General features: G+C 44.7%; 1 protein-coding gene across 2 annotated transcripts; it reads right to left on the reverse strand.

Annotated features, from left to right (window-relative positions):
- Positions 1-345: 345 nt before the first annotated feature.
- il11a (interleukin 11a) lies at positions 346-6,388 on the reverse strand. 2 transcript variants are annotated; one of them, XM_004550739.4, is made up of 5 exons: positions 5,982-6,388; positions 5,074-5,231; positions 2,324-2,419; positions 2,039-2,200; positions 346-1,940 (listed from the first exon to the last, which is right to left on the reverse strand). In XM_004550739.4, exons 1-5 carry the CDS (start codon positions 5,986-5,988, stop codon positions 1,761-1,763), a joined length of 603 nt encoding a protein of 200 aa, XP_004550796.1. In that variant the 5' UTR covers positions 5,989-6,388; the 3' UTR covers positions 346-1,760. The 2 variants fall into 2 exon arrangements, with proteins under 2 accessions (XP_004550796.1, XP_076746169.1); XM_076890054.1 differs by lacking the exon at positions 5,982-6,388 and adding an exon at positions 5,479-5,614.
- Between the last annotated feature and the right edge of the window lie 5,739 nt (positions 6,389-12,127).

Below are 12,127 nucleotides of genomic sequence, written 5' to 3' on the forward strand. Positions count from 1 at the left end.
CAGCGATTGGCTGATATGTACAATAGATGAGCTACTCCCATTGGCTGGGGGCTTGAACAGACAGGTTGACGTTCTTACCAGAAAACATTTAGAAAATCAAAATTTGGCGTAAGCTAGTTATTAGTAAAGGATCCATACTCCAAGATGCTCCAAATTAATCTAAAAGCTTTTTTCACATTCGAGCTCAACATTTATCAGTTTTTGCCTCGACTCTTCTGCACAGACTGTTGGGTAATGTAGTTTCTGAGTGTGCACCCCCTCAAAAAACGTCCATCTGTCACACAGTTCATATTACAGGTGTGGTAGTAGGCCACGCATATTTAAAGACACACAAAAACCAGTGTGCACATTCTGAAGTTTTTATTTCACCAAGGCACATATTTCACATTGAGGCCAATTAGTGTGTGTAAGAGGCATTTTGATGTTACAACAATAATTTAAACGTGATGGTATAATAATAGCGAATAAGAATAAAAACTGTATAAAAGTACAAAAGGACAGGAGACTTGCTCCACTGCAGCACAAAATAAATAGTTCCACCAAGTTACTTAAATAAATAGTCAATACTGTAACAAATACTAGAATAGGAATGAATGAAAATTATAGTGATAAAATTGGTCATCTACAGTATGTTGTAGAAAACGACATAATACACAAAAGCACTGTATACAACATTTACATTCTTGTACATTTATGTACACCTGTACAGAACATAGTGTCACAATACATAGTATTTTAAGGCTTTGGGTGTTTAACTAAAAACAAAAACAAAAAAATCCCCAAACTTTTCTACACCAAAGCACAGGTTCAAAATCAGCCATCCCACTCTTAGGAAGGGCCAATCCCGACAAGTTTGTGCAAAGAATCTAATCAGAATCATCAGTGCTTAGCAACAGGGCACATTCATATGACTTTACCACAATGTTAACTACGCCTCCACGTGCAGAACACAAGGGAAGCAGGCACTGAAAACACAAATGTGACTGTGGTACGAAAGAAAGGATTCGCTTTTCTTCAAATACCATCCTAACGTGGAAGAAATAAAGTAAAATGAATTTGATAAGGAATTGATAAATTAATGTGTCATGTGGAATATTTTACCATGGCTGGTAGATGACATTATGAGCTTTTGAAACGTATACTTTAAGGGCCCTATAAATAAGGAATAGTGAAGGCCTAGGCTGCCCCAAATGCATGCTACATCTACTGGAAGAATTATCATCTGAAGAAAAATAAAAATGTAAAAGTAAATTAAGCTGATTTATACAAATGTCATTATCAGAGCTATCAGTTCAGGAAGTGCTACAGTGTTTGTTTTTTGTTTTTTGTTTTTGTTTTTGGGTTCAGTGAGACACAAGAGAAAGGGAAAGATTACAGAAATGTGGGCAAATGAGTTCACGTTAGTACAGAAATAAGATAAATAAATAAAAATTAAATAAATAACTAACATTCAATAAATAAATAAATACATAAATAACACGGTCATGACATGACGGTTTCTTGACATAATCATTGGAGTTAAACTGGAACTTGAGCTGGAATCGATGGTTGTAACTGGCTGCATTGTGGTGCATCCTCAATGGCTCTGATGGAAAGACACATTCCTCAACACACATGCTGACACACAGGTTGATATTTGGGCCTCTTTAGGGATGCTGTCAACTACAGTGCACACTGACATGGTCTTGTTTCCCTTTTGATGGGGACGGAAGTCCATGTATTCTCACTGGCTCTGCAGCCCCCTTTTACTTTCTGTATCATCATTGGACTGCAGTGACCTTGGGCTTAAGGCTGAGGAAGGCTCTGTACGCCCAGTCACAGAAGAGCTTGAAGTGCTGAAGAAGCTCATTGGTGGACTGCAGGACATCAAACTGATAGGGGAGGTGAGGGGGGAGGGAGGGGGTCGCCGGACTGAGCCTTGGTGCTTCAACTCTCAGCATCTGTGGAGGAGAAGACGGGCAAACACACGGATTAGAAAGCTCAATCACAGCGGCGGTGGCGCGCGCTGAGAATCGAACAGACAAACTCAGCTCCTCACCTGACGGTGCAGCAGAGTGATGAGAGATTTCATCTCTCTGATCATCTCCACCAGCTTGGGCACTGCAGGGTGGTGGTGCTTCTTCGACACTCTGTTGAGCCACTCAAAGTGGTGCTCGTACAGCTTCAGGTCGGAATGAAGCTGTGAGAGCGTGGGCTTCAGCTGGAAACAACGCAAAAAGACTTCAGAGACTTAGCATGGGAGTGTCGAAACAGGCCAGCTCCCCGCCCCCTCTCTCTCTTTCTCGCCACATGCACACACACAAATACATTATCAGAGCATTACCTCAAGATTGTTGAGGTCATGGGCTGATCTGTTGCTCATTTCTGGCAGAGACTTGAACCTGTGGGGCTCCACTTCTGAGTCAAATGCATGCTCCTTCTGAAAGAGAAAACAAGACACAGAGCAGCCCCTTAGCAATTTACATCAGCGCAATTTTACTCATCCTGAAACAAGTCACGGCAGCATGAGGAAAGTATTAGTCTAGCATCTTGATTGGGTGCCTGTTTTCTGCACTTAGAGACAGTAGCTCTCACTGAGGGGAGTGTGGTCGATCGGGTCAGTGTGAGTTCACCCACATTCAGCCTCCCCAAATGTCAACAATAAGAGAAAATGAGCTGAACCCACAGGATGTTTTCTGCTGGGAGTGTGGATAACAACATACGCAGTGACTAAGAAAGCTCCAAGTGGGACAGACAACACAGGCCTGCGGGGAAACTCCAGGGTCACAGCTATAAAAAGAAAGAATGACGCAGTGCCGCTGCCCAGCTCAGCCTGTGTAGTGCCCACTTTGACCAGCAGAGGGGGATAAACAACCTAATGCCAGGTTTATGGGATTCTGCTTTGGAAGGGCAGCTGAGCTCATCAGTAGTGCAATTTAGTATTAAAGACGTAGGCCTATTTTAGTAATGAATAGGGACAAATAGAGATGAGTGAAGTGGTATGCGTCATTTCTAATCAGCAGAGGAACATAACAACATTAGAATAATGATTGCTGAGAAATGTTTTGTATAAACAAGTTGAGTGCGCTTATTGCTTCCTTAACCTGTTGTTCTGTGCTTCCCTTGCATTACTTGTTGTTCGCTTCCACTTGTTTTTGTTGATGTTTTTGGAGATAAATGTCCTGTATTGTCTCTCCATCAGCCCTTTATAAGAGCTCACTTATGTCTGTGGTCCAATGTTTTGTCTCCGCTGCCGTTTTCTCCCCTGCTGTACCTTACTTCCCCCGTCCCTCGCCTCTCCCTGTGTCTCATACCAGGTGCACAGGCACATGCAACATGACGTGCACATGTGCATGCATGCACACACACACACACACACACACACACACACACACACACACACACACACACACACACACACACACACACACACACACACACACACACACACACCACCGGCTTGTCATCTAGTTGTTTCTCTGATCTCTCTTCATCTCTTGTGGTTTTTGCACCATCTTTCTCAGCCTTTAATTCTGCCTCTTATCCCAGTTTCTCTCGCTCTCTTCATCCCAGACCATGACCTCACCCGACAGAACCTAGCATCCAACCTTTTTCTTCCTGAATGCAAATACTGGAATGTGATAAATCTTTTTGATTTTTATCAAGTCACTTTGCTGTGGCGACCGAAAGCAAAACACTAAACACCGCACCTACACTACCACGGCTATTTACAGAGCCCTCAATGCACACACACACGGCCACAAAAATGCATACAGACAAACGCATGCACACACGTATACACATTTGTATGTATGCAAGTGTGCACAGACTCATACACAGGCACACTGGAAAACCTGGGCCCATATAGAACTATGTTTATACACATACGCACATTTCTCCCTCTTTAAAGCATCAGTTTCATTGCTCTTTTGCAGGGACTTTCCATGGATTCCCATTCTATTTATCTTTCCTAACTTTGTCCTCTTTTTAGTGGAATTCCACACAAAAAAGGGGGGGGGGGGGGGGGGGGGGGAATTAAAAATAAATCCCCAGTGTTAGTGAACACTGTCTAACACTGTTTCGGATGCCCTTTGATAATCCTGGTGTGCTCACATCTGGATTTCAGATTGTGATGCTACTACACAATGACTATAACATTATTTCAAAGCACAAACACAAACACACACGCAAACACTTTCTCAACACTGCTGGACAAGACTAGAGAGAGTATGTGGCTATTTCTAATTTTATCTCCTGAACAAAAGAGTTTAAAGATTTGCATAATGCAAAAATAGAATCAATATCAGCCATGTGTAACCAAAGATCCAGAGATATGATGCCGTTTTCTTTTCACCTGTTAAAACACAGTGTTGATACACAATCACCTGTCGGATCCAAATCTTGTCTAAGTTCTCAAATCTGATTTCCCTACTAACTCGACTGTCATCGCAATAGGATTTCGGGCCAGACTTGTCGCATTTAATTGGGGAGAGAAGCTCAACACTTCACCAACCGCCGACCATAAACATGTTTCTGTGTAAACAAGCATGCGATACACGCTGCTGTCATTTCACAGACGGCGTGCTTGGCTGTTTTTGTAGCTGGATGGAGGTAGATTTAATTTCACTGCACCTCCACTGGCACCTTCTTTGCCACCAAGTCTTAATGCAACCGCCACCAGGGGAGGTGACCAGGCACACCGGCATGCTGCTGAGTCAGACCGCCTCTCCCGTGTGGATTAAAAGTGAGATCACTGAGTCAAATCCCCCCCGAGACGTTTGTTGCCCCGTGTAAGCATGCAGATGGACTCGTGAAAGCAGCTTAAGGTGGACTAAAGCCCCGAGCAAACCTGGTATGCGTTTGCACAATAGTGCGTGATGCAAAGTGGGTGCAGTTTAATGTGTGAGGTTACCTAAACCGAAAGCTAACATTAGCACCCAAATCCAATTAGTAAAAGATCAGTCTGTGGTGTAATGACCAGCATCGTCTTCCAATTCAATTAGCACGGGGTGGTCAGGGCCTCGCAGCCTCCACTCCCGATGTCAGAGGCTGATTGGTAAACCTAATGGTCTTGAGGACAGCTTCATCACTTACCAGCAGTTCTGTGGTGAGTTTCATTAGATTTTTGGTCTGATTGGACAGTTTATCCAAGTCACTGGGTCGCCGCTGTGGCACCGGAGAGGCAGACGTGAACACGGGCAGCTGAGCCAATAGCAGCGAGAAGAGGAGAGATGAGGAGGAGTCGAGCAGCACTGGAGGGGTAGAACAAAACGGAAGCAATTAGTGGAGAGGCGCTGTCATCTCGCCATAATGATAATGGCCTCGGGGCACGGCTGTCAGCTTTAGGGGAAGATATTGCACCATGATATAAACAATAGCTCCAGACTTGGCAAGAAGAATCCTGAAGAGCTTCAGAGTCATGTTTTCACAGGCTGAATGCAAATCATTAAAACATTAAATGCCAGGCTTTGACACAGAATAGCTCCATTTCATCTTTACCATAAGCAAGGCAATGAATGCCGCTGATTGTCACACCTGCAACTCGATAGGTACGTGAGCCGGTGGTATAAATTATATAGACCAAGTCAAGCCAAGTCAACTCTCCTAACAGTAAGCTCATTCATTCTTGTCCTTTCAAGTTCAAGTACAAGGTAGACTAAGTATTAAAAGGGAACCACAGTGGTGTTGAGATGATGAATGCTTGATAATTACAGGTGAACCACAAGAATCGCAGCCAAAATAACACTGCAGAAGCATCTGAGCTCTTCGTCCCAGAGCAACTTTAACAGAATTAAGTTGCCCAAATCTTCAGTCGAGCAATAAAGAAGCAGTTGCTTAGATTTTCTGATCTCTAAATAATTTAACCTGTGCACAGTGGGGGGGAAAGCAACTTTTTAACAACAACAACAAAAAACTAACAAAAATCTTTTAGAACAAAGCTGATTAAAAATGAGAAACATTTATAAGATTTTTTTTTAACCCACAGTCATATAATCACTTACATTTCATATTGGTTCGGATCCAAGAGATAGGCAAACCAGCAGAAAAACGGAGGCAAATAAATAAATAAATAGAAAATTAATAAATAAATTGAACTCCGGAAACTGTCACGTGCTCCGGTTTCTTCTTGCTCACTCTTCTGTCAGAGTGAGGAGGAAAGTTGTCAGGACACACTGAATGAGAGAGCGCAGAGTGATGAGTGCGAGCACTCAGACGGCAAAGTCAGAAAGTTAAAGGTAAAAAAAAAAAGCGAATATCGTCAAACTTTCTTTTTTCAGTAAAGTTTGAGAGGAGCCCCTGCAGTCTTTATAGAGTGCTGAAGGCAGAGAAGCACTTTGGCAGTTTGGAGAGAGACAGAGAGAGAGGCTACAGAAATGCAGAGAGAGGGATGCGAGTGTGGTAAGTCCAATTTTTGCGCGCAGTGAAGTGTTTAGGCTTGTTTAAAACTTCCTTTATAAAGACGTCGGGCCTATGACACATCGGCAGTGACTCACTTCATTCATAAAAACACACACACACGCAGACACACGCTCTCTCTCCCTCTCCCTCCTCTCTCTCTCTCTCTCTCTCGCCCTCTCTCTCGCCCTCTCTCTCCCTTTCCTCCTCCCCTCCCTTCTGCCCTGTCTCCCTTTGCGAAACTTTAAAAAAATGTTCCGTTGTTTTTTTCCCCCTCTATCACTTTCTCTCTATCCTATCCTATCCTGTCCTGTCCCTATCTCCGGCACTTCCTCCGTCGCATCTCGCTACCTGCCCCAATCAGTCGCATCTACCTCTTTCTATCTTTCCATCGCCAAATCTCTTCCCCCCTAACTCTCTATCACTGCAGATGTTTTAAAAAGCCCATTGTTTTCATGTGTATCAGTATATCTTATGTAACCATGTATCTTTTCGAGCCTCTACACTCTAGTTTTACCTGTCCTATCTTTTTCTTGCGTGCTGGTGTGTTTTTGTGTTTTTTTTCCTGTTATACTTCAGGGGGAAATGTCACAGAAATTGTGCTCCTGCTTGTGGTTTAGGCTACACACGTCACATTCCCAGTACAGTATTATGGCTAATACCTTTTAGCAAACACCTTTTTCTCCTGTATTTCTTTTCCTCCTTTTTTTTTACCCCTTGCTATTTTTTTCAGAGCCCCTCTTGAGACAGCAGCCTGTTATTTCCACTGCCCCCCCACCCCCTCTCTTTTTTTCACTTCTTCTCTCCCTCTCCAGGGTGAAGGAAAGAGTGAGAGACTACGGATAGGAGCAGGAGAGGTGCTGTCCAGACCAGAAGGGGCCTCTCAAAGTGTTGCATAGAAACAGTGAGCGGACACACGCCACAGGAGTGTCGAGGCGGTGGTGGGTTATTTGTGTTTGTGTTTGGGTCAACATCATATAGAGACAGATGCATGTGGATGTGTCACAGAAAGGAGGATTCAGCTCTAATAAACCAAAACAGTCTTTTTCTGGCACCAAAACGCACATGCTGATGCATGCAGAAACATCACAGACTCACTACTCCAACTTGTTTGTGTCTCTTTTTCGTACAAACACACACACACACACACACACACACACACACACACACACACACACACACACACACATACAGAGCGGGGCAGCCTGGAAACACTCAGTCAGGTGCAGTAAAGCGTGGCCCACTGTTGCAAAAGGGCAAAAATGAGTTTCCAGTCATCACATTTGGGACAGCTAATGCATCATACTGTACACACACTGTAAAGTAAATCACAAGGGAATCTCACTCAGACATACACAAAGGGAGGAAAAAAGGGAGAACGTGAGAGAAGGAAGGAGAGACGGGAGAGAGAGCGGGGAAAAGGAAGAAAGCGTTTTTGAGTCTGGGTGTGAGATTAGGAGACCCTCATTCACAGACATACACTCATGGTGTGGTTAGAAAATAATTAGTGGTGGGCTTTGTATGCGCACACTTGCACACTCATGCACATATACACACAGAGTTGCCAGTCCAGCGGTGGGCCTACACAGACAAACAAACACCCTCCAAATGATGAGGGCCCGGTGGCAACGAGTGGGTGGCGGAGTTGTTGTGGTGAAAAAGGGTCATGCTCTGTTTTCTCAGGTCAACAGTAGAAAAAAAAAAGCAGGGAAAGGAGGAGAGCAGGGGGAAGGAGCAGAAGAAATAGATGAGTGCGGTTGGACGTAGGGAGATATTGACACACTCGCTCTTTTTAATTTCCCACATCAAAGGGACGTTTGAAGACACAGCTGGGGAGAGAAGAAAAGAAAGAGTGAAGTTAGTCACTCTCCCTCATTCCCTCTCCGGGCTGCCTCTTATGATGGGGGTCTCCTGGGTGGTTCTGAAGCACTGTTAGGCCATCCGCCAGCACTGATCACTCACACACTATGACACAGGGAGTGCGTCTGTGTGCGTTTGTGCACGTGGGAGTGTGCACACGTGCATCGATGTCAGTGTGCAAAGTTAAAAAAAAAAAAGAAAAAGCTCTGTATCTTTGTTTAGACGTTTGCTTTTCGTGTGTGAGAGCGAGCACAGAGCGGCGCATGTTGGAAAAGGGGGAATCCAGGGTTTGTGTAAATGGGTGTGCATACAGTATATGTGTGTAATTATGGGTATGCGGTGGTACAAGTGCGGTGTCTGTATAACATGCATGAGCGTTTGCGTGCGCGTCTGTGCGTGAGAGTGTGTTTGTGTGTGGCCTTCATATGCTACCCATTACATCACCAATCTGTGTAAACCACCACAGGAGGAGAAACAGAGTGAGACACTCAGACTACGACCTCAAAGACATCAGAGAGGAAGGGGAACCTGTGACAGAGCCTGCCAGCCTGCCTCGCTGCCAGACAAACTTTACTCACACAAGCTTCTCTCACTTCGCCCGTACTTTACACTGGGTTTGCTGTGCGCCATGACATGTACTCGCACTTCTATGCTTTCTTCGAATCACTCGAATGCCTCGCTCACTTCTCTCACATTTTGCTTCGTTGTTAATCCACACAGCTGCTCAAATCATTAGTCATTTAAAAAAGAAAAAAAAAACTATCAAATTCAGGAGTGTGTGTATTTTTGTAACATCCTGCAATAAACTGACAGGGAAAAGCTTGAAGAGTAGATCTTGTAATGTGGGATTTTTTTGTTCAATGTTTACTTTAGTGTGCTTTGTGGTTGTACTTTGATTATGAGAACAAATACCAAATCAGCCCATTCTGTTAATGTTGGTTTTCTCATAAATGTTTATTGCCGTGGGTCAATATCCAGGTCCAGGTGGGTGAAAAAGTAGTCTTTGTGGATTTTAGGGTTACGTCTCATGTTCTGCTTGCCTCAGTGTCATAAGTAAACAGTGAAGACGCTGGCCGTGACGCAACTCTGCTTCGATGGTAAAAGGGATTATGGGAGAAGAAGTAGTAATAAATTCACCATTTTTATGTTACACCCTCATTTCCTCTTGGGAATTCCAACGGGGCCTGAAAAAACAAACCAGGAGATTACGTTCAAAGGGGAAACCAAATGTCCGACCCATTACTGTTAATATTTATCCTCCTATAACAGTACGCTTTCAAGTTTCCCTGTGACCTCCTCAACCTCCTGTCTTCTTCCTCTTTCCTCTGCCATTCTGTCCTTCATTCATTTTCTCCAGCTTGCTCCCAGTTGGGGGACTCCAGCGGGGTATCCTATCCTACCTATCACTATCACTGCTCCATCCCGCTTCTTTCCTCCGCTTAACCCCTGTTACTGTACCTCAACCTACGTCAGAGAGCGAGTGAGTGTGCTAATAGTTCTGGGGGGAAAGAAGAAATAGTGACACACAGAAAGGGGGCTGCAGTCATTGGGCTATAAAGTGACGTCTCTGACTTTCTTTGTCCATGTCAAAGATCAGCTTTAATGTGCTCTTGCGCTTTTTTAAAAACAGCTATCAGACAGAAGGGGCTTCTTTCAAGTCCCCACATCTCTGTGCCACTGGCAAGCTCTTATTTGAGAAAACTCCCTGCAGACGCGATTTACAAATTACGCGTGTCAATTGCTCTCTTCCTTTTCCATTTGAGCAGCCCACTCAAGACAGATATGGCTGTTGTGCATCTACTGCTTTGCCTTTTTTATTCGCCCATTAAAGGAGCATATTAACCAGCATCATTATGGCAGGTTTCCTCCGCTGGCTTAGTTCACAGAGCCGTGCAAAAGGGCAGGATGCAGTGATGAAAGGGAGAGCATGAAGCAGACGTCTCTCCCTGGCAGAAAGTTGGGGAGCCAGAACGTTTAAATCAACTCTCTATTAAGCACACTTTTACAAGGGTCATTTTGTTTGGAAACCAAACTCTATGGTATGTGACAAAACACAGTGTATGTGTGTGTATGTGCATGTATGTGTAGCGGGCAGACTCAACCGAAACCCTCTCCCTCGCTGACTCTGTGTTGCTCACCTGCTCACGTTCACCACCTCCCCAGCTCTCTCTCACTGCTTCCAAGAATTTATGCGTCTGCCAGTGAGGAAATCGCGAGCTGAAGGAACAGGTCACAGAAGGAGTATGAGAAGGAGAAGACGAGGGGCGGGAGGGGTGGTGGGGTGTACAGCAGGAAGTAAGCAACCCACGCACAAGGAACTTTTTACTGTGCAAACACTCTTTCCATCTACCCTGCTTGCTTCCTTCATCTCAGACTGGTGTTAATACACTGGAGAGCCCAGGCCTGTCTCAGAGCTCCCGCTTTCTCCTCCGGTTCTCCCTCCCGCTCCTCTCACTCTCATTCTCAGTCGCCTTAAACATTCTTTCCTCTCCTGTCATGGTGTGTCCTGTCTGCGTCCCGCTCTCTCCTCATCTCTTCCTCCCCTCAAAGTGCTTCCCCTCAGCTCCCCCTCGCTTTCTCTTTCACTCACTCGCTACCTTCCCCTTCACCTCTGATCTCCCTGTTTTCTATGACAGTGCAGAGAAAGATCCGTGAAATAGTGCTCGAGCAAATTTTTATTCACCAGCCCGACATATCACTCCACCGCTGACTCCATGCAGAGGTTTGTTTGTTTTGTTTTTTTCAAGTAAAGGAATAAAAAGAGGGGAGTGAAAGTGAAGCTCCTATTTTTGGTGCATTCCTTGGTGCTTGCAGAGTAGTTACCCCAGAGACCTTACTTGTGCATTCGCTGTCTCTTTGTCAGGATTGCACCACTTCTGTGGTGAGTTACTACATCTATGTGAGATGTGTACTCAATCAAAGCTGACCACTACTTACCGGCGCGCAGTGCGTCTGCGTCAGTCACACATTCAGCCTGTCGTCGTGTTATTCTACCGAAGCTGAGAGCTGCTGACAAACACACAGGGGAAACTGGGAAGGGTGTAAGTGAATGTGCGGTGGTGGGGGAGCGGGGGGCAGCAGAGGTTGCTGAGACGATGGGGAAAGAGTGAGGGGCGCAAGCAGACAAAAGCAAGAGGACTTGCGTGACGTCACAGTTTACCCTAGAGAGCAACTTTGTCAACGTGACATGACCTTAGTCACACTGGGGGAGGCGGGAGGATGCCCTTTTGCAGACAGATGGACACCTACATACACATTGACACATATGCTTACGTCTGTTCACACCAGCATTTAAAACTATTTATAGGCCACTATCCCCTTTAACCTGACAAGGTCCGGCTGTTTCTCTGAATGCTGACGCATTTCAGGTCCCTTCATCACTTGCCATTCATTAAATTAACGCTCATTACACACTGACAATCGTAAATCAACCTCCCACAACAATGATAGCAGATAACACAACTTATAAGAGAGCACATGGGCAGCTCGTTCTCCTGAACACTTCCTGTGCGTCAGCCATAGAGAGTGTGTAAATTTCATCATAAATGAGAGCAAACACAGGAAAGGAAGTTTCATATCCGCATGTTGTCAATGTTTATGTTTTGAAGCAGAGTACGTAAAGGGATTGGGAGCCGAGGACAACTGGTTTAGAGAGTATATTTGAAAATGTCTGGAAATCAAGAAAGACTTCTCTCCACATTCAGTAGGCTGCGCTTTGACCGCACAGGGAGGGGAGGTGGACCTCAAGTTCACTGAAATGTCAACTTTGGTTTGAAGTGACTTTGACTAAAAGCAGTGCAAACACAGCACAGAAGATACACTGTCGTCCGTCTTAGATTCAAATTTCAGCGGTTGTTGTGTTGCTGTTTGTTTTTCTTCTCTTTTCTTTTTT

The sequence above is a fragment of the Maylandia zebra genome, linkage group LG11, assembly GCF_041146795.1.
Source record: "Maylandia zebra isolate NMK-2024a linkage group LG11, Mzebra_GT3a, whole genome shotgun sequence".
Lineage (NCBI taxonomy): Eukaryota > Metazoa > Chordata > Actinopteri > Cichliformes > Cichlidae > Maylandia > Maylandia zebra.

What these genes read in the sequence shown, in the direction of transcription:
- il11a (XM_076890054.1), bottom strand. Translation starts at nt 5,599, where the DNA reads ATGAGCTTACTGTTAGGAGAGTTGACTTGGCTTGACTTGGTCTATATA. An exon ending in CATTCATTGCCTTGCTTATG is followed by an intron (nt 5,232 to 5,478) that starts GTAAAGATGAAA and finishes CTACCCCTCCAG; the next exon opens with TGCTGCTCGACTCCTCCTCA. An exon ending in TCACTCTGCTGCACCGTCAG is followed by an intron (nt 1,941 to 2,038) that starts GTGAGGAGCTGA and finishes TCTCCTCCACAG; the next exon opens with ATGCTGAGAGTTGAAGCACC.